At 38.9% G+C, this 26,081-nt stretch overlaps 2 protein-coding genes across 2 annotated transcripts in view; both read right to left on the reverse strand.

Annotated features, from left to right (window-relative positions):
• Positions 1-863: 863 nt before the first annotated feature.
• Positions 864-8,994, reverse strand: LOC146424441 (uncharacterized). The gene is made up of 2 exons (XM_085042612.1): positions 8,816-8,994; positions 864-3,919 (listed from the first exon to the last, which is right to left on the reverse strand). Exons 1-2 carry the CDS (start codon positions 8,973-8,975, stop codon positions 3,651-3,653), a joined length of 429 nt encoding a protein of 142 aa, XP_084898738.1. The 5' UTR covers positions 8,976-8,994; the 3' UTR covers positions 864-3,650.
• Positions 8,995-9,985: 991 nt separating this feature from the next.
• The window catches only part of TMC1 (transmembrane channel like 1), a 50,231-nt gene continuing 34,135 nt past the window's right edge, over positions 9,986-26,081 (reverse strand). Inside the window, exons 10-18 of the mRNA XM_085043433.1 lie at positions 25,039-25,183; positions 23,284-23,478; positions 21,125-21,304; positions 20,763-20,915; positions 19,382-19,510; positions 16,138-16,205; positions 14,362-14,601; positions 11,684-11,809; positions 9,986-10,103 (exon numbers count right to left, since the gene is read on the reverse strand). Of these exons, the coding sequence (XP_084899559.1) occupies positions 9,986-10,103; positions 11,684-11,809; positions 14,362-14,601; positions 16,138-16,205; positions 19,382-19,510; positions 20,763-20,915; positions 21,125-21,304; positions 23,284-23,478; positions 25,039-25,183 (1,354 nt within the window). The remainder of the gene's footprint in view (positions 10,104-11,683; positions 11,810-14,361; positions 14,602-16,137; positions 16,206-19,381; positions 19,511-20,762; positions 20,916-21,124; positions 21,305-23,283; positions 23,479-25,038; positions 25,184-26,081) is intronic.

The raw sequence follows: 26,081 nt of genomic DNA on the forward strand, positions 1-26,081 counted from the left end.
AAACTGGCCTGCGTACATTAAGAACTTATGAAATTATTTTAAAAGATTGTGTTTCTTGCAATTACTACATATCACTTTTTATCCTTCGTCTACTAATTTTTCCAGGTCTTAAAATGTTTTTATTCCAGGTCTTAGAAATCCAGGACTCATTCCCTTTCAGCAATGCAAACTAATTTTCCTAATCTTCTGTTAGCCAATTCTCTCTCTTTGGGATAGCTCATTCCATTAAAGTAGCTTTTTAGTTTGTGGATCAATCAGTTGAGATAACTACATGTACCATTTTGTAGTCAGAAAGTTCAGTATTTTAAAATTATACTTTTGATAGGTAAAATTTATATTGATTGAAAACTATTTGATGTAAAAATTATGCAATTTAAATATTTCCAATATAACTGTTATGTTTCCTGATCCAGTATTTTGAAACAATTGGTTATAACTATTGACTGCAAATTACATCATGGATTTTTTTTTTTTCTTATTTCCAAGAAAGAGTGAGAAGAAATGTTCTGGTTCTATTTTTTTTTTTTATGTTCTTCACAATGGATTACCAATGTGAAATATTAAAACCTCTCCACAACTGTGGAGAGCTGGAAAGGACACAAACGAATCAAATAGTAAGTGATGAACGTTATTTACTGAACACATCATTAGTTGTGTATGATACCAATGTACATATACAAGAATGGATCTAAGTGGAAAATCAACCACAGTATTGAGAAGTCTTTACTTTTGCAATTTCAAAACTAAATCACCAATATTTTTGAAAATTTACATACCTGTGACATTAAGAGCACAGACTATCATGTAAAAATGAAAAAAACATTTCAACAAAAATTCAATTACCAAAAAAACTCAAAGTGTGTAATACTACTTTTCATTATTTTAATAACACTCCAACAGATGTGATTCAAAACTTTCTATGACTATGCACTGCAATAGAGATGTTATATCTCAAAAGAAAGCAAAATATTCTGAAGTCATATACTAACTCCTTTCTTTAAATCACCATGCTAAGAAGAATAAAACAATCAGACCTTTGAAATGCAGATCAGTACATTCAGCTGTTCCCCAGACAGACGGGGAGATTTTATTTATTCCTACCTTGAATCATTATTAATGCCTAACATCTTCCAACTTTTTACTCTAACCTAAAACCTTCTAAAAATATAAATACAAGCAAATACACCACAGAGAATGTTCACACCCAAACATGACACTGGTAATGCTTTTGCATCCTAACAATAGCACCATTCCTATGTTGTACTGAAATCACTGCGTCACAAAGTAGAGCGACAACTTTAAGTAGCAAAGAATAAGAATAAATATCTCTTTTTCAACCACAGCAGCCTGATGAACCATATCTAGCTTTGCTATTGTTATTCATAATGGCTATTACATGCTCACCTCTGAATATACAGGTGTATTATGAGAACACATTGATTATTGAAAACCAATACACGTTGATTATTGAAAATAAACACAGCATACAAATTTAACAGAAAGCTCCTCAGAATAATTTCAGCTGGTGGATTCTTTGCTGTGTCTCTCTTCCATTCACGATGTAAAGCAACCCCACACCACAGAATGAAATACTAAACCCATTAACAATGAGAAAGCCTTTAACATCCACAGAAAATGTTTACTCCTGAGAGTACAAGGAATCTTTATTAAAGTTTCCACGTGATGTAAACATCGTTCTACATTTTAGAGAACCAGACTGCATTAAAAGTACTTTACAACCCTAATTCGCTCCAACACTTCTCGAAAACCTCAGCAGGATCACTGAGCTACAAAACATCTTTAAAGTCAGGTTCATCACCTTTTCTATAAAAATCATCTATTTTTTAAGGAATACCTAGAGTTTTCTTATAAAGAAATGCTAACAAACAATGAGCTAAAACCTCTGTGCAAGTCACTGTTTCAGGACAGATCAAGCCCAGCTTGTAGGAAAAAGTTTATTTTAAAAGCATGAAAACTTTAGAATAGTGGGCCCTATGCTTATCTTTAATAAGACTACTGACAATCTTATGTTTCTGGTCTACAGACATATGAGGTTTAAAAATTAATCCTGTTAGAAAATTTCAAATTAATAAGCAGTTTGAATTACCTTTTTTCCAGAAGTCTGAAGTTCACAGATGAGAAGACAGATGAACCAACATACACTGCATTTATCTGTACTTTCTCTAATTTAAAATGTAAGACTCACTGCACTCCAGTTGTAGATACATCTAGCGGCAGCAGTGCAAGAGTCAAGAGAAGTATAAAGTGATCTTTCCTTTGGTTAATCCTTCCAGGCTCTGGCCTGGAATTGACTTAAAGACTGCTTGAGCTGGAAGGTCTAAATTGTATCTGGATCATTGTGGTTTAAGGGATCATTGTGGTTTAAGCATAGACTGTGCTGGGGGGTGGGGGTGAGGTGTAAGCCTTTTTTTAGTAAGTTCCACAATCTAATTAGGTGAAGGATGTTTTGTGATGTCACAGATTTGTTTTATACTAAGATATGGTTAAGATTTTCTACAATACAAAATGAACCTCTATTATACAGAAAGACCTCAATGGAATCACATTTATTTTTCAGAAGACAGCCAGTTGACAAATTTTGTTGTTACCACACTTGAGAGCCTTAAAATAATTATTAAGACCATTGTTCTGAAAAAGGAAATAAGATCAGAACTTAAAAATCAACTAATCTTATTGGAATAAGTAACATCAACTTGCCCCTGGGCTTACATCTATCCTGTGTTTTCACAAGATTTGTCAGAAAAACAACCTGTTCCACCCGGGACTATGTAGAGACCAATACATATATCCAGTCATTAATTCACAGAGAAGATCATACAGCACATATTGTTATGTAGTGTTAAGTGACTGTATGCCACTAGAGCATTTAGGTGAAATTAGTCAGTAATTGTCTTACCACCATTCCCTAAATACGTTTTCCTGCACAGGAAATATTCCTTTACCACTTTTTGATTTTTAAAATTTATTTCTAGTCTTCAAGAACGTGATAAAACTATTACTAGCTAAAAGTGGAACTGTAACAGTAGCTAAATTTTCTTCATAGTCACAGATAAAATATTGCTTTTCTTTTTCCTTTTTAATACTTCCACAAAGATTTTGGATGGAATCATGCTTTCCCTAGTTTTGGTCTTAGTTTTCGCAGGTACAATCTGAAATCTTTGGCTAAGCATATCTGACCTGCACAGGACAAGATATATGCAGGATTTAAATACATCCGATTCTCATAAACTTTATACACAGCTGTGTATAAAGTTTTTCAGTGAAATGTTCTCCTGAGGAAAAGGAAAAGATATTAGGGAGACGATTTCAAGCAATTAAGAAAAGTCAACTGAATATAAATTGTTTTCCATTCTTCTAACAAGTATCCCCAATAAAAATCTGTAATTTTAGCAATTTAGTGATACAGACAGCACATTTTCACAATGCCTTCTAATGCAAGAAGACATATGCCATGTTTTCTTCTGAAGCTCCCAGGCTGCAAAATACTGAAGCACATGGGTTACTCCTATGCACGTGGAGATTTACAGCAAACACAGTGGTATTCTGCACTTACAGGAGTGTGTTTGGATTTAGGATCACTCTTCTGTCCTTCAGTGTCCTTCATCATATTACAGTGTTCTTAAGGCTTCTTATCTGTACATGGGAGGACCCCTGGGCATTCCCGGCTGCATTCCTGGGACGCACGGATTTCCAGGTGGATAGCCTGGCCCTCCAGCCCTCCTGGGCCCTGGTGGCCTTGTCACAGCTATGGATGGTGGAGGAAGGTGTCCTCCTCGGCCCTGTGGGGGACAGTGGCCATTCAGGGCAGGGCCAGGATGCTGGAGCGCCTGAGAGGAGCTGGCTTCTTGTGGCTGGGCTGTCTTCTTTGATTCATTGCCATCCTGTCCTTTCTTGCTGTCTGAAATGTGTTTGGAGCACAGAATTAACACATCAGCATGCAAGTCAGAAGTTCCCTGACATGGAAATCCAGCAGCTGCCTGACCACCCTAGAGTGCAGCAGAAAGCCTTTGCCTCTGTGGGAGACTGGACTGTACTAATTGGACTGACTACGTAATTAACTGAAACAAAAGTGAACTGTTTGCATTACCTACATTTGGGATTTGTAAATATTCTGTGGGCATTGTGGATGGATAATTTTCAAGCTATACACTGTTTGCAGACTCTCAATTTTAACTCCTCAGTTTTCAGGGCTTGCATTATCAATTGGTGAACTTAACACTCAAGTCCAGCAGCCTCCCAGAATTGTACAGAATGTTGAATTTATCCTCTCTGCATACCTCAGTGTGACAGTGACCAACCTGACGTTGCTGAGAAGAGATATATAGTGTGGATATGTAAATTGTGTAGTTCTGATGTTAAATGTAAGAAATCCACGTTGTTCAAACCCTTTTTTCTCTCCCTCTCTCCCCCACTTTTCCCCTCTATATCATTACCACCAGACAACCATTTTTGAGACAAGGGGTGGCGTGAGGAGCCATTTTAGTTCCCCTTTTTGCCTCAGCACTGACTGTCAGAGGCATGGCGGGGGAAGGTTTGCACATGTGCCACTTGCAGGAAAGCCTTGCCTCTGGGCAGACTGTGCCTGGCGACCATTTCGTGTCTCACAGGGGACAGGCAGTCAGCAGGGCAACACCAGGCACTGTACCCTCCAGGGACATTCTCCCATCGGACGGCAAAAGGTCTCCATCAAAGGGCTGCAGTGGAAGGCTGGACTGAGCCGGTGGTCTCCTGTCAGCAGGAGGACTTTGCGAGGGGCCGGGGGTGTAAAAAGTAACTACGTGACGAACTTGGGGCTCACTTTCTTTCGGTTTTTTGGAGGGAGAAGGGCACGCTTGGAGGGTCACCTCTGCCCCCCCGCCCCACCTTCGCACTGTCCTCCTTGCAGTGCTGCTCCTTCCCTGTCCTGTCTCCCCCTGTCCTGCCCTGCTTCGCTGCCTCCCCGAGGCAGCTCCGTCGCCGCGAAAACTTCGTGCTCCGCTGTTTGCCCGACGGAGCTGCCGCTGCCTGCACGCAGCCCGGAGCCGCCGCCGCGGTGTATTCCGCAGGCCGCAGCCGACGGCAGAGACAGGCCGCCCGCCGCCGCCCGCAGCCGCCGTGCCCTGACCCTGCCAGCCGCAGCAGCTCCCCGAGTGTGCCCGTAGCCACGGCAGGCTGCTCTCTGCCCACGGCAGACACACGCAGCTGCTGCTGCTCGGAAATCGCGCCCTGCGGCCACGGGAGCCACGCAGACTCCTGCAGCTCGCAGCTCACACTCCATCTGCCAAACCCTCGCCGACGGCACGGCCAGGGTACAGCGGGAGCGATCTGTATAGTGTTCCCTTTCTCTCCCAGTCTCTTTTCTATTTCCTCCAACTTCTGATTAGACACCAGAAAATTATTTTCTGGTTGAGAAAGTGAGGCAAGCTGGAGTCGCACTCATGTATTTGGTGTTTCAGATTAGCATTTTCAGAATTCTTCCAGCTCCTCTATCTGCATAGCTTGCTGTTGAATTTTGAATCGCAAACGCTGAAGTTCCTTTTTGCTAGATTCTTCTGCCATCTGCACAGCATGTAGATTCTCTTCATACTGATCCTTTTCGGATTGTCTCCGAGAATCTTGTTTCAGTTTCATCTACTCTAGATCAGCTAATCTGTTCTCTAGTTCTAATTTCTCATTCTGTAGGGCTGCAATATTGGTAAAAGCTTCCTCTTTGGCAGCTTGCACTTTACGAATTAGCTCCTAATCCTTTTCTACTAAAAGTGCTTTATGACGTTCAACAGCTGCATTAAGAATTTGCCTGTTGGACAGCAATCCATCCATTTCACTTTGAATCTTGCTAGCCTCTCTATTTAGTTTTTGCTGCCTCCAGTTTGACATTTGTCACTTCCAACTTATGTGTTTAAGTGCTTCTACTTAGGCAGCTAAGGAATTAACTTCTCGTTCAGATTTCTGAAGCTTGTTAGTTAAGAGAATGTTCTGCCCCTTTCTCTTGCAGTGTAAAGAGGACGAAAGATCACGTAGTGACAGCTGGCAGCAGGTTTTAGGGGACACCGTGCTTGCACAGGATGCTGCCAGTAGCCGGCCCGCCGATCCCCACCGTCAGTCCCTCAAATCCCAAAGTGAGCCCGCAGCAGAGCTGAGCCGACACCGCAGTCTGTGTTCGCCCCTTAACAAAAACCTAATACACATACGAAAATGACCGGCATGAGGCCCCCTCTGTAACAACTACAGCCGTGCCTTTCACAGCCATGGAACTGGCTAAACTAAAAAGGGAATTCAGTCGCCACTCTGGCGAATCTGAAACTGAGTATGTCTGGCGTGTCTCCCTAAGCGAGGGAGACCAGATACTGCTTAGTGAGAAGAACACAGAAGATTACTGTTTTCCTCTCCAGTGCAGACCGCTGAGCACTGTGGTCTTTGATCCAGAGGCTGCACATTGGGCTGGTGGCCTAGATCCCTTGGACAGAGGTGATCCCCTCACCATAGAATGAGCCACAGCCCAGCTGGGGAGAGCATTCATCAGGCAGGGTGTCTATAGATGATGTGCAATCACAAACCAAGCCCTTTCCAAGAATCCCCCATGATGCTCATGGCAGATGCTGAGAGAATGACTCCCCTAATTCGGGGCCTTCCCAACCCTATAAAATTATTTGGTATTCAATTACAGAGAAACTTACAGGCCTTACCCCGTTAAGGAGAGTGATCACTGCTCTAAAAGGTACCACCTCTGCCCCTGCAGGGGATACCTGGCATGGGAACGCAAGATAGGGACCTGAGGAGGTGTTGCCTAGGAATTAATCAATTTTGGGGGAAAATGCAGTTCTGTAAAAACAGCTGTAAGCCAACCAGGTACTCACATGGTGAAACATACCTGGCATAGCCCCAGACTGTCATCCAGAATTCCTCCCTGCTCCAGTCTTGGTGGAAGGGAGCACCCACTCACACAGCAAGCTATCTGGGCACAGAGTTGGTGGAAGGGAATCCCGAAAAGGGTGATGGATGATTTCCCCACAGACAGATTGAAAAAGGTGGAGACCATATGGCTAGACAACATAGCCAAAGGACCAAGCTTGGGGAATTGTAATGAGTGCCCTGGCACACCTCCCTTTAATCGAACTAGGTGGGGAAGAAAATGTGCTAATGAGACTAAAGCCGGTAAAATAAAAGCCCCATTTCCTTTTGGTGTGTGGGAGAACAGAGGCTGGTTTAAGAAATGGAAGATCCAGTAAAAAATTTTGGGGTGGACCAGGAAACTGTATGATTTAAAGTATGATATGAGACCACTTTGGTGGTGTAATGTGTTTGTTTCAAGTATGCTGTTGATTTGGCAGAGGAAGTTTGATTTGTAATTTAGTAAGGAGAAAGGTGGCAAGGACCTAAAACTCTAAAAATAGTAAGAACAAAAAGTGGGAATACCTGTAATGTCTAAAAATTGTCTAAAACATTTTGCTGCTCCCTAGTTTATGTGACGAGATGACACCTGTTAAAAGTGGAGTATTGTCACCGTGAGTGCCTGCATTGTCATCCATGGATGTGAGTTGTGTTTTCCACATAAGTAGAAAGTATATTTATTTTTTTGCCACAGTATATTAATATTTTAGACAAATATTTATTGGTAAGAATAAAAAATATTTAGGAAAAAAAATGTAATGCCTAGGAGAAAGATACTCCTTCAGTGCACATTCCATAATGACCTAAGTATGCACAAAACATGAGTGTGCACTGGGCTTCGTGGCATTTTAGGGGGCTGTTGATAGAAGGCTGTAACATTAATTGAGATGTGAGACTGGACTGTACTAATTGGACTGACTACATAATTAACTGCAACAAAAGTGAATTGTTCTTAAGGCTCCAACTGTATTTGGAATATTTGTAAATATTCTGTGGGCATTGTGGATGGATAATTTTCAAGCTATACACTGTTTGCAGACTCTCAATTTTAACCACTCCGTTTTCAGGGCTTGCATTATCAATTGGTGAACTTAACACACAAGTCCAGCAGCCTCCCAGAATTGCACAGAATGTTGAATTTATCCTCTCTGCACACCTCAGTGTAACAGTGACCAACCTGATGTTGGTGAAAAGAGATATATAGTGTGGATATGTAAATTGTGTAGTTCTGATGTTAAATGTAAGAAATCCACGTTGTTCAAACCCTTTTTTCTCTCCCTCTCTCCCCCCCTTTCCCCCTCTATATCGTTACCACCAGACAACCATTGTTGAGACAAGGGGTGGCGTGAGGAGCCATTTTAGTTTCTCTTTTTGCCTCAGCACTGACTGTCAGAGGCATGGCGGGGGAAGGTTTGCACATGTGCCACTTGCAGGAAAGCCTTGTCTCTGGGCAGACTGTGCCTGGCGACCATTTCGTGTCTCACAGGGGACAGGCAGTCAGCAGGGTAACACCAGGCACTGTACCCTCCAGGGACATTCTCCCATCGGACGGCAAAAGGTCTGCATCAAAGGGCTGCAGTGGAAGGCTGGACCGAGCCGGTGGTCTCCTGTCAGCAGGAGGACTTTGTGGAGGGGCCGGGAGATTTTTGGACACTGGGCTTTTTGCTTTTGAGGCTTTTTTCGTTAGGGGGCTCACTCACTGGCTCACTTGGGACTTGTTCGGTCACTGGCTTGTTTGGGGGGCTTTTTGGAGACCGTGCTTTCTGCTGTTGAGGTTTTTTGGGTGGGGGCTCGTTCGCTGGCTCGCTCGGTACCCGGTTCGTTCCCAGGCTCGCTCTCCTCCTCTGCCCGCCCCGGCCGCCGCCTGTCCTGCCTCCCTGTGTCCCTGGCCGACAATCTGCGTTCAGCCCTGCCTGCCCCTGACCTGCCTCCGCCGCCGCGATTCCCGTGGCGACAGTGTCCAGGGTCCTGCTGGCCTCACGGTGTGTCCGGCCGCCCGTCCCCGCGGGGCTGTGCCTGTGGAGCCTCTCGGACAGCTCGCCAGGCTGCCCGCAAGGACAGCTCCGCACCGCGCCCTCTGCCATGCGACATCGGCTGCACACCCCGCTGCTGCGGGTGGTAATGCCTATTTTCCTCCCTGTCGCCGCTCCCTCTCTCCTCCCCCATTCATTTTCCATTTTCCTTCCTTCTTTTCTGCCTTCTCCAGCCCTCTTTAGTGGGGCAGGGTTTTTTTTTCTTTTGGTTTTTTCATTACCAATAAATGGTTCTCAGTACAATGTTTGTCTCAGTTGACTTAATTTCGTTCCTGACCATCTAATTCTGAAAGAACTCCTTGCAGTTCCCCTCAGTGGAACGCAACAGCCTCCCCTGCCAAAACCTGGGGAAACGTCGTGCTCCTTCCTGACCTTTGTGCTATATTTTCTATCCAGTTCTTTCTGCAAGGTCTCCATGGGGGCAGGTGGGGACCCAGCCAGGCTTTCTGATGAGAGCTGCTAACAGACTGTGTTCTCACTATACCTTCCCCAGGTGAACCTGGCACAGAGGACAGATGCTTTCCTGAGTAGTTTTGGGTCAACAAAATATAACAGAAGGGTAGAAGATTTCGGCTTTGACTGGTTTGTGATAGATAAGAGGGTTCACTAACACTTAGACCAGGCTTTAAGTGCCTTTTTTCAGCAGTACTGGGACTTCCAGTTCATTAGAGCTTAGCTGCTTACTTTGGTGCTGCTAGGTAAGGAATAGTGTTGCAATATTTCTTAAACAAGCCGAAGAAAAATATGAACTGGGAATTAGGCTAATAACTTGTGATTCGCTATTTTGAAGTTGTTAAGGGGATTATGGAAAAGAAAGCAGTCAAGGCACTGAGGAAGATCAGGATCACACGTACATGAATTCCACATCCTGAGACATGCAAACCGGTTCTTACCATCTTGCTTGTCTCCTTTAGGCTTTGCTGGTGATGGTTCTGTCTCAAATGGATTTTCCTCATTTGATTTTTGTGCCCTTTGCTTATTTCTTCTTTTGTTTTCTTCTGCTTGCTAATGATAGGGAGAGAGAAGGCATCTTTCAGTGACCCGAACAGCTTCTCCAATATTTAGTAAAATGCAAAAAATCTATAATGCTCTATTCTTACACTTTGTAACTTCTTTTTAAGTTCCAGGTTAGCTTCCTTGTACGATTTGGATGTTGCGTTGAGATAATAAAGGCTCAGGCTAAATATGAAAAATAATAATTTTCTGTTAGACAATGATTTAAATGTAAAGACTCAGAACAATCCTACAGCAACAATTACAGTTGTTGTAAAACAGTGATGTAAGGTCTGTATCTCTTTGCATGTATTGTGCTTAATCAGTACTCGTATTTTGACAATGAACAATGTGCTTCCTTACATTATGAAGAAGGTACTGTTATTTTGAGGGGGAAGGGGGAACGAAAGAAATTACTCTATCAATATTCTACATTCAATCTTGTAATATAGAAAGATGTTTCATTAAGCAGTTCTTAACTATGAAGTGGCTTCTACTGCTTAGCTTATAAAAGTTAAATAAGTCACATGACTTACTTAAAAATGAGTAAATCATATTTATAAAAACTTCTGAACTAATATAGTAAACAATCTGAAGTACTACCAAGAAAAGAACCAAAATAACAGGGTTTTGGGTTTTTTTTTTAAATTATTACCTCCTTCTGTTAAACAAAACATAAGAACATTTTCATTTTTTATAGTATGGAATTATTATTGTGATAACTCTATGAAATTAGTCATTTTCACCATACTGATGTAATAAGAAAAAATCTGCTATGAAATCTTGTATTGACATAAGCAGTAAATAATCAGCCAGCATATGCTGTTTCCTCTGCTTTGCCTGATTTTGCTTTGTATTTTCTTTCTTTTTTTTTTCTATTTATTTTTAGTATAAATAATTTTTAGTATAAATATTAAGGATATTTCTATCCTTACTCTTTATAGATAGGGCTTAAAATAGAATATGGTGTTAAGTGAATCTTGGCAAAATGTCATCTCAAAATGTTGTATTACTCATATAAAATCGTTTTGCAATTTCTATTGTATTCTGTAATCTCTATATTTACTCACAGTTCTGCAATGTGAAGTTAAATCTAAGCTCATCTCTATATAGAATTAACTTTTAGTTCAGCATTATGCTAAATAACCCAATATAATAACCCAACCAAGCAGGTTAAAATGCCTTGATAAAACAGGACTCAATAAGTATTCTGGGGTCATTTTTCTTTACCAGTTACTGACTCACTCACAAAAATCTCTACTAACGTTATTTCAAAAAGTCACCAAAACCCTGTCCCATAAGTCTGTCCCAATAATATAGAGTCTTTGTCAGTTGAAGGCACTGAAGGTCAGATTGACTCCAAGTTACTTAGAATAACTCTGCTCCATGCTGTTCATATTTCTGTTGAACTTGCTGAGAATTTATGATGTTCTGTTCTGCATAGTGGACAAGCTGATCAATGTCAGAGCACTTCAGATTCCCTAGGGGTTTTCTGCATTTTAGTTGCTATGTAACTTTTGTGGCAGGAACATTTTTGAAAGTATTACATAAGCAAAAAGAAAGCCATTGAACAAAAAAGAGATAGCAGCCTCTCTGCAAATGCACATTAAGTACTCTCAAATGAAAGTCTCATGAATTCTTCAAGTCACTCATCACTGGACAATCAGCACTGCATTTATTAGATGTTCAGGCAGTAAAGACTCAGAGTGAAGGAAACCTAGCAGACCTTAGATAAAGTAAGCATTGAGTTAATATTCCATACATACACCATCAGCAATATGAAGGGCAGGATAATTCCAGGGTTAGAAGCATAACCAAATACTTTCCCAAACCAGGAAGGGAAGTCAAGCTCCAGAGTTTCTCCTATGACGTCATACATTCTAGTCTTCCCACTATTAAACAGAAAAGTTGACACTTTATCACATACTAGTATTACAGCAACTATGAATAAATAACCTATCCACGTCACATCAATGTCCTTGGGAAAAGGACAAGAAATTGTATGTTAACATTATTTAAAACTTTATACTCTAAAAGGAATATTGTCTAAAGTAGTGTTTATGTGTTCCAAGGGGGAACATAGACGCTAAAATTCTTATTACATGCTAACAGATTTTGCTGGCAGTTACCACCCAGATTATTCCTCAGTGAATCTCAGTGTATGAGTTGAGAACTCCATACCACCAACCACTGAATGAAGTGCTTTTTGTGCTCTGTGAAGACATGGGGAAGAATTCAAATCCCTTTTTTTATGGTTGGCAAGCAAAAAGTGGTCTGCTTGCAACTGTTTTTTGTTCAGCCTGATTCTCCTCTCTTCAGTGTGTACCAGTGCTACACAAGTCAGTGGCTGTGCTTCAGGATATTTTAGTTTTTGTTGCAGTAAGCTAGTTACCTTCATATATAATTGTTCTGTGGCCAGCTTATCTAGAAAGTATTTTCTCACTAGATTATTCTTCTTCAGAAGGATAGCAATAGATGTTCCGAAAGTCCCTTAGCATTTATTTTGCCTTTGTCTGTGCCTCAGGATGTAGAGTTTGGCATTTTTTACCTGGACAAGACTGGCAAAATGGGTCTCTGTGTATCAGTTCCAATTAGTAGTTTTACTTGGTTGTAGACATTGTCACCAAATTGCCACCTGATTGTCCAGTTATTGCCGTATCCTGGCACTGCTTTTCAGTTCTTTTAAAGAACTTTCTGACAAATGGATCTTTTTCTTAACTCATTCTCCATGTTTACACCCTTTCAGTTAATACAAAAATGGTGCAGGTAGAGTTCTTCAGACCCATTCTTTCTCTTCACTTTCCCTACCCACTCATAGTAGATGAGAAATTCTGTTTTCTGACCTCCTTATCTTTCCCCACCATGTGCAAAGCTTTTTCTATTGCAATATTGCTATTTCTGTTCTGTCTTCCCTATTCCTGTTAGGTCTCTGTTGAGTTGCATATGTTGCTTTAGTGAACGGACTAAAATTGAAAAAAAAAAAAAAAACAAAAAAAAAATCCCCAAAGCTAAATCCCAAAAGATTCATAAATTTCAAAAAAGGATGAGGCACTGAGTTACCAACAGGAAAATGCTTTCTTTTTTATATGTAGAGCCATGCACTACCAGTATTTTTTCACTGGCTGTTCAACTGAAGCATTTCCTATCCTGAGGCTGAATGAACCTTCATCAGTTTCAGGTGCTCCCCATTAAGTTACATTGAAGGTTCACTTTTTTGATGAAGAGCAACATATCTCTGCACATAACAGAGAAAAAGTGGCAAGTATTAGCCTTCTCATTTTGAAGAGTAATCTCACCATTTTATTAATATCCAATTCCACTAACTGCTGCTACTCAGATCTGATCTCAAATATCTCCCTCAGTATTTTTGTTGTGACTCAAATAAAAAAAATCTTAATCTGTATATCTTGTTTTGTTATAATTTCGTCTCTAAATTTAAGCAATTTTCTGTCTCATCAGAATTTTTGTTATGTCATGTGACTCTCCCTTTTTTGTACCTGTAACTACTGCAATCACAATCCTTGTCATTTTGTCTTTGGCCAACTTTAATCTGGTGAGACTTCTGCTCCTTTACAAAGTGCACTGGGGATCCTGCAGATGTCATTTTACTCACAACAGTAATGTATTATTTAAACCTTTCATTGCAACCAGAATGTCTCTTTTTCAGTTCTCCTACTCTTGTTTTGTTAATATTTTGCTCAAAAGTAAAGACTAAAGACTTTCAAGATTTTTAATTTCTTACCTTGTCTGTTGTCATGGGATACAATTCACATAATTGTATCTCCTGTTACCTGGCAGGTAAAGATGATGAAAATGATCCTAGGCTTTCCAGGCATTGTGCACAGAAGGAAAAATTGTGGCAAAATCTAACCTAGCTTGAGTGCAAGGCATGTGTTTGCAGGGCAGGCCTAAGTGTTTAGAAGGGGCCAATGAAAATGGAGGTCTTGAAGATTTCAGAAACAAATTCAGCTTCACAGTGGTAGTACAGACTCATGAAATTCTGCAAGTTGAAGAGAGTCACAGCATTCAAAGGCTGAACCACAGGACATTTAGCACACCACCACACATTCTGATACGCCTTTCCTGCAGACATTTCCTAAAAGCCATCTCCTTCAAACACAACGGGTCACACTGTTCTACTCCTTAAGAATAGTTTTTCTTCAGTGCAGCAGTAATGATATTTTTTTTTACATTAAAATTAACAAAAAGAAAGCATTTCCTGTTCTGCACCTCAGAAAAAAATTTTCTGAATAATTACTCAGTTTACCAGGATTCCAGCTTCAGGAAATAGCCACAATGAGAAATATGTCACAATTAAACACTCAGCATATTAGGTGCTAATGCTTATTGTAGAGGCACTTTTTCATTACTGCATCATTTACTGTGATGTGGTGAAGCAGTTCCTGACAACAGCTGCAAAAAATGGAGATAGAATGCAAAGAACCTGAAAGGACCACAGTCAAAAGATGGTGGGATGGAGACAACGGTGTACACAACAGGCAGCGTGGAGAGAAAGAGGATGAAGAGCAGCATGGCCATGTAGAAGTTGTTGGATCTGGAGGCCTTGAAGACCCTTTCTTGGGGAACATTGCAGCACATCACCGCCCAGCACTGCAGGTACATCGATGTGTGGAGGCGGAACACATTGATTGCTGGGAGACATGGAGCATAAAAAGATCCCATCCTAGAGGAGAAGCAAATTTTAAAAATAACCACTTTGTTGTAGGACTTGTGTCTTGCTAGGTATGCTACCCATTCTCTCTGTCAATGTGCTTTGCAACCATACACACTGTGCACTCAAAAATTCATATAATAAACTTTATGGGGTTTTTTTACTGGTCTTTGCTCTTTTTTTAAGAACTTAAGGTGTATGGAGAGAATTTTTTATATGAACTTTTTGTTTCAAAGTCATCTTTCTCTGCAAATGAAATGGTCACTTGATGAAATGTTACTCACTCTTAGTTTGTCCAGGATGCATCTTGCTTGTTTTGTCTAAAAAAGTATAGCTCTAAAACTAGATATTACCACTCCTACAGCTAAACAAAATAATTTAGTTTATACTTTATTATTTTTCTTATTATACTAGCACATTTTTAGGAAGGATATTTTTCCTTAACTGACATTTATTTTAGCTTCTGTTTCCATGGTCATTTGGTGATTCATGCTATCTGTTTATTGGTTCTTTTAAATATGTTTTTTTCCTTATTATACACAGATGCATGGTTATGACACTGAAATAGTTGGCCCTATTTTCTTTTTATCAGACCCTGTTTCGTGTGTCATGCTGACTGAAGAGCAGCTAAATTGATTTTCCTGGCCAAATGGTACAGCTAAATTAATTTTCCTGGTATAAGAGAATGGGAATCTGCTTCTTCTTTAATCCTTGCCCATGTGATCAGATGATAAAGTAACCAAGCTAAGCTGCTTTGCCCCTGAGTGCCTCTTGACATTCTATTTAAAAATAGGAAATATATTTACATTAGGGTTGGAAAGACCTTCTGAGTACAGAAAAATGACAGGCTGTGTTATATTAATATATCTTCTTCCTCTTTTCGTATATCTTCAATAAAAAATAAAGAGCTTTACAGAAGTAAGGGCTTTCACGACATGAAAAGCCTGATCAGCAAAGTCGTATTAAGCGTAAAAAATTAGGCCTTGGCAAGAACTGAGAAGTCAGTGCTTGCAGAGAGCAGTTCCTGAGGAAGACTGAGCATCTTGAATGAGGACTCTACAAGCTGGTGTTCCTTACCAGTCATGTAAAGTCCAAAAATGGAATGAAAACCTAGACTTTTTCTTGTCTGCATCTAAGGACTAATGCTGCAGCAGTAGCATTGTTAACACATTCATGTGACTGTGTAGATAATTCCAAATAATTTTATTTAAGGCCATTTTCACGGGAACATGGGAAAAGAGTGGCAAGGTATGTTGAAAGGCTAAATTTCAAAGTAAAACACTGCAGCAAGTAGTCAGTCAACGAAAACATGAGATTTATCTGTGCAGCTTTTTGTTGGTTGGTTTTACCAACTCAGTATGTGGTCCAATAATCTTAGCCCAGAACTAGTTTTGAAGTGTTCCCACTGTGTACCAGAGTTTGGTAGATATTGCATTACACTTCCATCAAATTAAGGAAATGAGACAGGATCAGGATTTCAGCAGAATCCTTCACAGGTACAGATAAATCCTGCCATCCTGCAGATACAGCATGCTTTACCACACCTACCAGATCATGCCTTGGTTAAAGATCAGTCCCAGCACATTTCCACTTATATCAAACTCAGAATATGACGGCTGAAAGAAATGATACAGATGTTTTCATTATGTTTGCACAAAGGGTTGAACTCATTAAGATCAGTTACAATAGATTAAAACTCACACTTCCAGATGCAGCACACTGGTGTCATGCTGCAAGGCCTCTTGTTGAATCTTATCAGTGACTCATGAAATAAGTAATATAATTCAATGCCACAAGGCAGTCTTTAATACAGTTTGCAGTGTTTTATTGAAAATCTTTCTGATATTTGTTCAGAGGAAGGTGCTAATGGAGAATTAAAAATTATTCTGGGTACTGGGTAAATTTTAAAGCAGCAATTAAGAAAATTTCCATTGGAGTGGCTACTGTTTGTCAAAGTAATGTGTCATTCGTTACAGCAGCAGTAAGATTTAATGTGGCTAGCACAGTTTTTCCCATGGGAAGTTTTCTTGTGTTTTTGTAAATAAAGTTTGGATGTTGTTGGAACAGTGTCCCAGAACTTGGACAGTGCAGGCCTGGCCAATCAGGCCTGGGGGAAGGCTTCTAACTGACCAATCTGGGTGACTTTTGAGAACTCTATAAATGTGATGAAATCAAAACAATAAAGGTCATTCCTTCTTGCCACTGAGAACCGATGCATTCATTACTCTACTAGCTGCTCAACAGCAACAATTTAATGTGATGAATGTGATTTGATTTAGTACCTGATTGAACTCTAGCACAATTTTTCATATTTTTATTCATATTTTAGCTGTTGCACTTTTGAAGAATTCCTTTTAACATTGGTAGATGTTGCCAATCTTTTTGTTTGTTTGTTTAATGTAAATGTCTTATTTCTAATTTGAGTGTTTCATTCTAATTCTTCCTTTAATATTCAGAATTTTAAGAACTCCATGGAGTCTCATTATCATTTTTTCTGTTGAAGAAAGCCCTGTCTCATACATTTTTGTTTCCTGTGTAGATGCATAAATATCACAAAAATTGTTTAGTCTTTTATTTCTGAACTATTAACTTGACCTTTCATTCTGGTTTTTCAAATCCTTAATCACTTACCTGCTTTTCTCTTACCCTAATTAATAATTTCTGATTTGTGAACATTTCTGTCTGCAAACATTGAATGCACTGAATTTAAGCAACAATTGAAAGGCAACATATATTAATTTGTGCGTTGATGCACCAGATCAAAACTTTCTGGTAAGAAATTGTGGCTGTAAAGTTTTTGTTTACACCTAAATGTCTGTCTCAAACATATTATTTAGACATGTATAAATATTATTTATGCATGTATACACCCTAGCTGGTGGCTTGCATGTTTCACCATATTGATGGACAAAAAGACCATGAATAATGCATGTCTTCCAGGTATTAATTATATCAATAACTGATAGAAGGTGTAAGGGGAATGAGATGCAAAAGTAGCTGTTCCTTTGTGGTTGAACCAAAACCAGGTCACTCTACTGAAATCTTCAATTACAGTCACAATTTTGACTTGTACTTGCTGTGCTGTTGGAATATTTGAAGTCCCTGCACTCTTTCTGTGTAGTTTTCTGCTTATACACATATATAGTCATATGTTTACAGTGAACTGATATGTTTGTGTTGCCTGTATTTATGAATCTGCTTCCATAAGAGGAAAGATTAAATAGTTTACGAGAGTTCAACTTGAAAAACAGTTGACTAAGGAGATCTGTATAGAACAGAATATCAAAAGCAACATGGAGAGATTCATAAGCACATACACAATCAAATAATGTATGACTGCTTCTTGTAATATAGGGACTAGCAATAACAGATAAAATAATCTGAAATCTAATTTTTAAACAAATTAAAGGAAGGTTTTGCCACACAATATGCAAATTAGTTTCTGGAATTCTTCACCGAAGGACATTTTGATTGTCAGAAATATTTGCATTACAGGAAAAGTCTGAAAACTGATGGATGTATATCCATTGCCACTAACAACAGAGACACAGGTGTAACTATTTCCTAAGGAAACTTTTAAGATGAGATATTTACAGAAATTCAGTCATTACTACTTTCAGCTTCTGCTTCCAGCTGTTGTTTCAGGCAACTACTGGACCTAAGGACCATAATGGACCAGACCATTCCAGACATTCCTATATACTGCCAAATAAAAGTGTCAATTATAAAATGATTTCAGGATCCCCTACAAGCAGTTGTGTTGTTGGCAAGCTTTCTGCTCATGCTACAGTCAAACTCCTCCATTTGATTTTGATATTGCAGCACTTATTACCTCTTTGACTGATAGTCTTTGTCTCCAGCCCTGTACCAGTCCTGTTAAAGGCAGAATGCGAGACCTTGAAATAATGCTGAAATTTCATAGGAGCCAGCAAGTAACAACGAGATTGCTGTACTAGAAGCCTGAAGTTTTTATTAGAAAACACCAAAACTTTCTCTTCCTCTGGAAAATTGGGATTTCCCAAGTTGCAGGGTTTAGCAATGCAAGAAATTTTTACACGTGTGAGACAAAATTTTGAGGAAAGAAGGACAAAATATGGTGAAGTAGGTGTGAGGACTGCTTATGCAGAGGTACCCTTGATAGTCTTAAATTACTTAACTCTTTTCTGTACTTCTCAGTAAATACAAAAGAGGCTTCAGGAACTTCATGGGCTTTGATAACACCATGGCTACTACTTAAAAGATGAAGAACAGCATCAGACCTTACAGCATAGGTAGCTGGCAGATTTAACCTGGATCAGGTCTGTGCAAGAATGGAAATCTCAACTCCTGAGTGAAGAGTTGGGTTCTATGCTTGGTTATGTTGTGGGCCTTACTAACTTCACATCAGATAACCTAATTCTAATGAAACACATACATATAATAATACCTCTAGAACAGGATCTTCCATATTTTTCTCCACAACAACTGTGTGCTAGAAGATGCTAACCAGTAAATGACATTGTGTTTTGTGGAACAAAGAATGGGTGTTGAAATTGTAAATGGGGGAAAAATGTGTACCCAGTGTTCTTGCAAAATCAAATAAACTAAACAAGTCCTAAAGTTACCAATGTCTAAAGAAGACAAATATAAAGGCATAAGCAGACTTTGAGAAAAACTAACATAATGTTGTTCAGGGATTTTGAAGATGATGTGACTAACTAAAAGTTAACTCTGTAGGATTGAAAGGAAAATTAAATTTGTTACTTAGCTGTGAAGTGATAGATAGCAAAGACATTTAAAATAAGATACTTACAAATCCATACTCCAAGTCCCAGCACCAGCAGTAATTGAAAAACCTAACAAAGACGGCTCTCAAAAAATCACCAATTAGAATTGTGATGTATGTTGTCATCGTGTCAGAGACTGTCAGGCGCACAAATTCCTGTTTAGGAAGGGCAATATTCTCTTTTAGGAATATATTTAAGCAACTAATAGTTACAATAATAATGAAATACTGTATTAGATCAGTAATTGTGTCTATCCTGCTTCAACATGGATAAAACTCTTACCCTCCTCTACATTCACTGATTCTGTAATATGCCAGAACTACTGCCCCTCATTTTCCAGAGGTATCCTTTGTTCTAATTTGTCCTCATATTATCAGATGAGACTTCCAGGGCATAAGTAAACTGGGAAAGGCTTCCAGCCAATATTTCTGCTATAACAAAAATCTGAGCTGGTACCTTAAACTGCTTTTGATCCCTTTGACTTTGAGAAGATTATTTAATTTTAAAAAAAGTGAATGGCTTATTTCTCAAGGATTTCCAATGGCCAGTGGATATGGAGAGGGAAGAAGAATATCCTAATGGAAATCCTTATGCCTCTACTTTTATTTTAGTATGTTTCACCAAAGCCTGCTGTAACAGGCCTTACCCTGATAGCCCAGGAAACTGATACTCTACTGGATCTGAAATTAAGGGTAAAATTAGTTCAGTGATGAGCTCTTGGTGTTCTTAGCTTTTTGTTCAGTATCAGTGAAAAGAAGGGCTGATTTTTCTGCCTATGAGGTCCATGCTGGTGATTTATTCATTCAAGAGGACAGATTGTCAGAGTGATGGAACAAGAGGAAAAGTGATTCAATATTGAATTTGTTGTTGTGGACAAATCAACAATGAAGTATGATCAAATGGAGGGAAAGCGTATGTTAGAAAATTGTTTGGAAGCCACATTTTATACTGATGGGTCAATAAGAATAAATGTTCAACTGAATCAAATACAATATTTGAACAGATGCCTTCTCAAAAGCATACTGCTATAAGAGCTGTCTTACACACATGTCTCTTTTGAGCTACTCCTTTTCCTTTTCAAAATTGCTAGACAAGTTTTGCAAGGCAAAGATGGCATCAGGAAGAGGAAGATAAATTAAGAGGATAGTGAAGAGGGGGAAAAGAAAAAAGAAATGCTTTCAATTCTGTCAACTAACAGAAGAAAGAATTTCCTTTCAGACAGGAGCCAAAGAAAATAAAACAATTAAAAAAAAAAATTAGCTCAAGAGAAAGTCCCACATCTGCTTCTCCACACATCTTCTTATTTAAATGACGGTTGTCAGCAGAAATAAAGAGAATTTAGATATCATATCCTTTAAGAGACTATACAGCCTATTTTCAAATATGAACTCAAAGCAGCTGCATTACCTGTCCCACCATTGTTTCCCAGCATGGCCCTCTGGGGACATCAGCAGGGTCCACCTGTATTGGAGGAGCCGTTGAATTTTCTGGAATTGTACCATTGTACAGACTGGCTTCCCATATTGTCATGTTGTACTTGACTATCTTTTCTTCTTCCAACTAAGGACATAAATTGGGAGGGAAAAAAACCAATCTGAGCTTGTTACCAACTCTCAAGCTTTCTATTCCAAAATTCCCCTTGCTAGTTCAGGCATGTAATTTACAGTACAGAAAGAAAAGAATGTCTTTCACTGACATGTTTGTGACTGACTGGAGGTCCTCAACATTGCCCACGTGTCAAACATAGTGAAGGGAAGTAAATATCTTGCCTTGAGGTTGATTTCATCCATTAGGGCGATAATGAAAGTGTAGAGGTTGCCAAGAAAAAGAGCAAAGATTCTTCCCAGTTGCCATCTTAGAGCTATTCGAGGGTGGTAATTTTCCAAGGAGCTGATTACATCAAATAAAGTCGGACAGAACATTCCTAAAAGTGACATAACCATGTTCACCTGCGGAGGGGGGGAAAAAGGTTACAGTGAAATGTTAGAAATAAATTATTCTAGTATTACTGATTTGTGTGAAAAATATATTTTTATTACTACTTTTTATTTGGTTTTTGATTTAATAAAAACCAAAATATGCTCTGAGTGTCACAAGTTGACGAGATCCACACACAGACCCAGTCTGCCTATTTCCACTAATTTTTCCTCACCATGACACACTAGACAATTGTATCTGAGCTTACAGAACTAGGTAGTGCTGATACAGAGAGGGAGATAAAAACAATTACAAAATTATCAGAGGAAGGGAGAGTCAGAGAGGAAAAGGTCTTTTCCACAAAGTCATCAGCAGTATTTTATTATGCTGTGAACTTCGGGTACAGATGACAAAAAATATATTTACCCTGGATTACTCCAGGGACAGCATAATTGCATGTAAACAGTGTTCAATCCCTTAATGAATCTAGTGTAATGAAATTTTCTACAAAAGCAGCTTACTACTTCCGCAAAAAATGTCAATTTTTAGATGTTGCTTCTTGTCTTGTATGTAGGAGCTGCACTTTTGTTTATATTGTACATTAAGTGTTGGGATTTCTTTTCTGATCAAATTCTCAGTTCACATATTAATGATGTGAACATAAGAAAACTTGATCAATAAAATAAAAAAATGTGTGAATGTCACACAGAAGCCAAATATATTTACGGAATTTAATATTGATATCCAATCAAGGGCAATTTTTGTACTCACAAATATTTTAATTAACTGTCAATAGGAAAAATTTTTCAGCCAATAATGTCAGCTTTATCCACTCTCCTTTAGAGACACATCTGGTCCAGATCTTAGTTCTGTCTCCTTAGCAGTATTTTTTTTTATTATAGAAACAAAAGTAAAACAGTGAGCATAAAGATAAACGTTACCCACTTTGCAGATTACAGTGTAAACTAATATAACAGCTTTCAGTAGCCTAGCTCTTGTTAGTATAAATCTGTTGCCACAGATGTGTCGCTGCACATCTGTTTGAGCAGAGAGAAAGCTGAATTCCTCCAAGCTCAGTTGTCTCATAGCTTGTGGTGCTTTCAGTCATGAAGTTTTGTACAGAATTTTTCTTTTCACATCAAACTAAAATGTGCTGACACTTAATCTGCTCTCAACAGCCCTATTTCTCTGGATTCCAGAGGTGGATTACTTGATATTTTAATGTCTTTTTCTCAGTCAGGCTGTGGTGTTGAAAATTGTGGGTTGATTTTCCTTGTTCCTTCATCACCCATCTCATCAGCTTTGTGAGGCTAGCACCTCACAGCCTTACCTTAAGTCAGGTATGTACTTTGCACTCCAGCTCAGAAGATAAGCTTGAAGTAACAAATGAGTTCTACAACATGCACAGTAACATTTTTGCTAAGAAAGTGAAACCTTTCCATGTTTTCATGTGGCACACTGACTTCAGGTGCAATACTGCACACTGTCTTAGCAAACACAGTCACCATCATCACTATACGCCTCTGTCAGGCAGGCTGCATCTGCTTTTGAGGAAAGCATTAGCCACACATTAGGCCCAAAAGAAATGGCTTAGGACTCTTGGACAGGGCAAGTGGAACTGGAAAGCATGAGTTTCAACCTGTTGTATCTGTGAGGTCCCAAATAATTTTCTCTGTGCCCACAGACCAATCCCCTTGCTTGGACCAGGAGAAACAAACAGAGTGTGTTCCTTGAAGAGATTTCATGAATCCATACAGTATCTGGAAAGCAATCCTAAGAGCACAGAGGAGGAAATGTAAAGACCTCAAATGAAAACTAAATACTAAAGGTTATTTGAAAGAAGCAAAGAAAAAAAATTGATGAAGTGGGATGCAGAGAGACAAAAGCAATTCTTTTGTTAGACATTTACCACCCACACTGAATATTTAAATTACTAGGAAAAAAGGCAACATGCAAAGCAGAGGAACACAGTTTCAAACCACATCTATTATAGAAATGCACTAGCACGAACTTCATTTCTTTCCCACCACCCGTAGTTCTCCAGACCTTCCAAGGCAAATTGCTGGGATCTTCTGACAACAAAATAGATGAGGTAGCCACTTCCAGCAAGTGTGCATAGGGCTAAGAAGTTAGCAAGAACCCTTAGGAATCGAGTCAAATGGATATTTTCCTCTTTTCGGCTCTCCTGCTCCTCCACGATTGCTTCCTGTACTTGTTGGAAAGAAAATAATATTATGAGTACTTCATTGGTCAGGGGTCCACATTGCTCCCTCAGTTTTTAGAGGTCAGTTTAATAAATTACAAAGATACAAATGCAAGTCTGCGCTTCAGGTTTGGAGATGAATGTATATTATCTCATTAAATCCTGCTTAGGTCCTGGCAGATCTTGGGGTTTTGTCTTTTTGAGTGTGTCCCCAATGAGTCTGTTACACTTGTACTCGTGTCAAAAAGAAACCAGCGTGTTCTTTCACTTTGCAAGGTGATATGAGGTTGTCTGGCACAGCACGATAAATGTGTGATTATGTGTCAGAAAAGGAAATGTCGCGCTTTAAAAAGGTGCGTTTGTGGGAAAAGAGGAAACGTTCTGAAATCCAGCAACTCAGAAAGAATGACAATACAGTTGAGAGGTAGGAATCTCAAAAAAATTGGACTGTGCAGAGCTTCAGACTGCAGAACAAAATATTTGCCCCACATTTACCCTTGATCATCACTGACAAATATTAAGACTCTGAGGCAACTATAATCCCCAGTTTCTATTTTTGCCAGATGAAAGAGCTTTTGCTCTAGAGTGTCCTCACGAAGGGAAGTTTGGTTACAGCTTCTGACTTTGGTTTAGAGATCAGCTGCCCAGAGGCGAAGCTGAACTGCATTGTAATAATTGCCTTGCGGGGCTTTGCTCCTTTTACAGCATGTGTTTGTCACATAAATGACAAGAGAGTGCAGCAGCTTTTGAACAAAACTCCCATGATCTCACCCAAGCCAAGACTTCACCCTTTTTCTCTGAGGTTCCTAGCTTGTTTGCAAGAATCACAGTAAAGCTTCATGAGTTTATTTCTCAAAATTAAGCCTGTGTCTCAACGGATTTGTATTCTTTCCCAAATAGCTTTCAGCATCAGGTCTTAGTAGGCAGGCAGGGAAAGCTCACAGATTCAGTTACTCTTGAAATCAGCATATCCTATACACTGGGAAGAGGCCTAAGAACACTGCCTTGTAAATTGGGCTATATTTTGTAATTAATTTGAAACTAAAACTGTTATATTATGCATGGAAAGTGACCTTCTTTTTTTTACTGATAAACAAGTATAAACTTGAAATTCTGAGGCCAGTTCTTCTGAAAGGGTAAATCGTTCTTTATAGGCTATTCTATTAATTTATCTTATGATATCTCTTCTTTATAATCAGAGACATTGATAATGTGAGGTTGGCAAAATGGAAACAACATTTTTTTAAAAATTTCAGACAACTACCATAGATACTGGAAACCATCAGAGATGAGAAAAAGGAAAATATTTTTACAGTAGAATCAGTTTTCTAAAACTAGTACTGTCAGCACAGAGTAAACAAAAGATGCTAAAGTTATTTCTTCCACAAATAAAAAGAAAATAATCCTATGGCAAGGCATAAAGACCTGGAAGGGTGTACAGGTGTCAATTAGAGTACCAGTTTCTAAGCCTCAGCACAGCTGACCCTTAACCTTAATTCCATCTGATTTACACCAATGTGAAAGCCAAATCGTGTTTCCTCTCCTCAGTGAGCTCTCTTTTACCTTAAAGCTTGTTGTGATGGAGGCAAACTTATTGTCTGCTGTCTCAGGATTGCCAATCAGGTAGTCCCAGCTTGTGAACATTTTCCAGCTGAAATTAAAACTGGTGTCATCCCCACCACCATCATCATTTGCATTCTTTGCCATTCTACAAAAAAAACAAAGACCCAGGAAGACCTTGTTAGCACTACTTCTGCTTTGTGGGCATGACTTTTAAGTTGTTCCCAATTTCTAACTTTTTCTGAAAAAAAAACCTTATCATTCTTGCTGTCAGTTATATTAATCCTTTTTTCCTGAAACAAGTGCAAAAGATAGACATTTTCATATTTAGACAATTTATGAGCTCAGAACACACACTGTGATGAGAAAAAATGAATGCATTTCATTAACCCCTCAGAGAAAATCTGCTGGATAAGAAGCTCAGTAGAAAAACAATATTGAGAACATCTCTTAAATAGAAAGCTGCAGAACATCCTGAACTGAAATAGATTCTATTAGAAAAATCAAAAAAAGAAAAAAAAACCCTAATAAATATTCTTAAATTACTGTAAAGTAAGTAAGTAAATAAATAAATGCAACGAAACAAAGTAAATATAAGAAAGAATATAAGAAATATTCTAAAACAACAAGACAGAAGAAAACCTGTTTGTACCATATAAGTTATTACTCATACAGCTATCTTCCCTGTCATCTCCTATGCACATAAAAAAGATTTATAACAGTATCCAGAAATATCAGAATATTTCTTCACAAAAATATTTCTTCAGATTAGACTTAATTCTGTCTGTGAACTTCTCTGCTTTAAAGGGGTTTCATTCATGTAATAACAGTGGTATTGCTTCTGCATACTTTGTCACCTAATTCAAACCATTAAGTACAAGGGCAGAGTGTACTGATAGGGTACAAAACATTTAGTCTTCAGTATTTCTGGTCAGGAAAAGACAACACTTATTTTAAATTTCAGTCATGCAGCAGAGTTATATTATTAATATTAATGCATTCCAGGTACAACATTTTTAACAGTCCAATAAAATACATACTCTCAA

Source organism: Lichenostomus cassidix, chromosome Z, assembly GCF_008360975.1.
Source record: "Lichenostomus cassidix isolate B80296 chromosome Z, HeHo_3.0, whole genome shotgun sequence".
Taxonomy (NCBI): Eukaryota; Metazoa; Chordata; class Aves; order Passeriformes; family Meliphagidae; genus Lichenostomus; species Lichenostomus cassidix.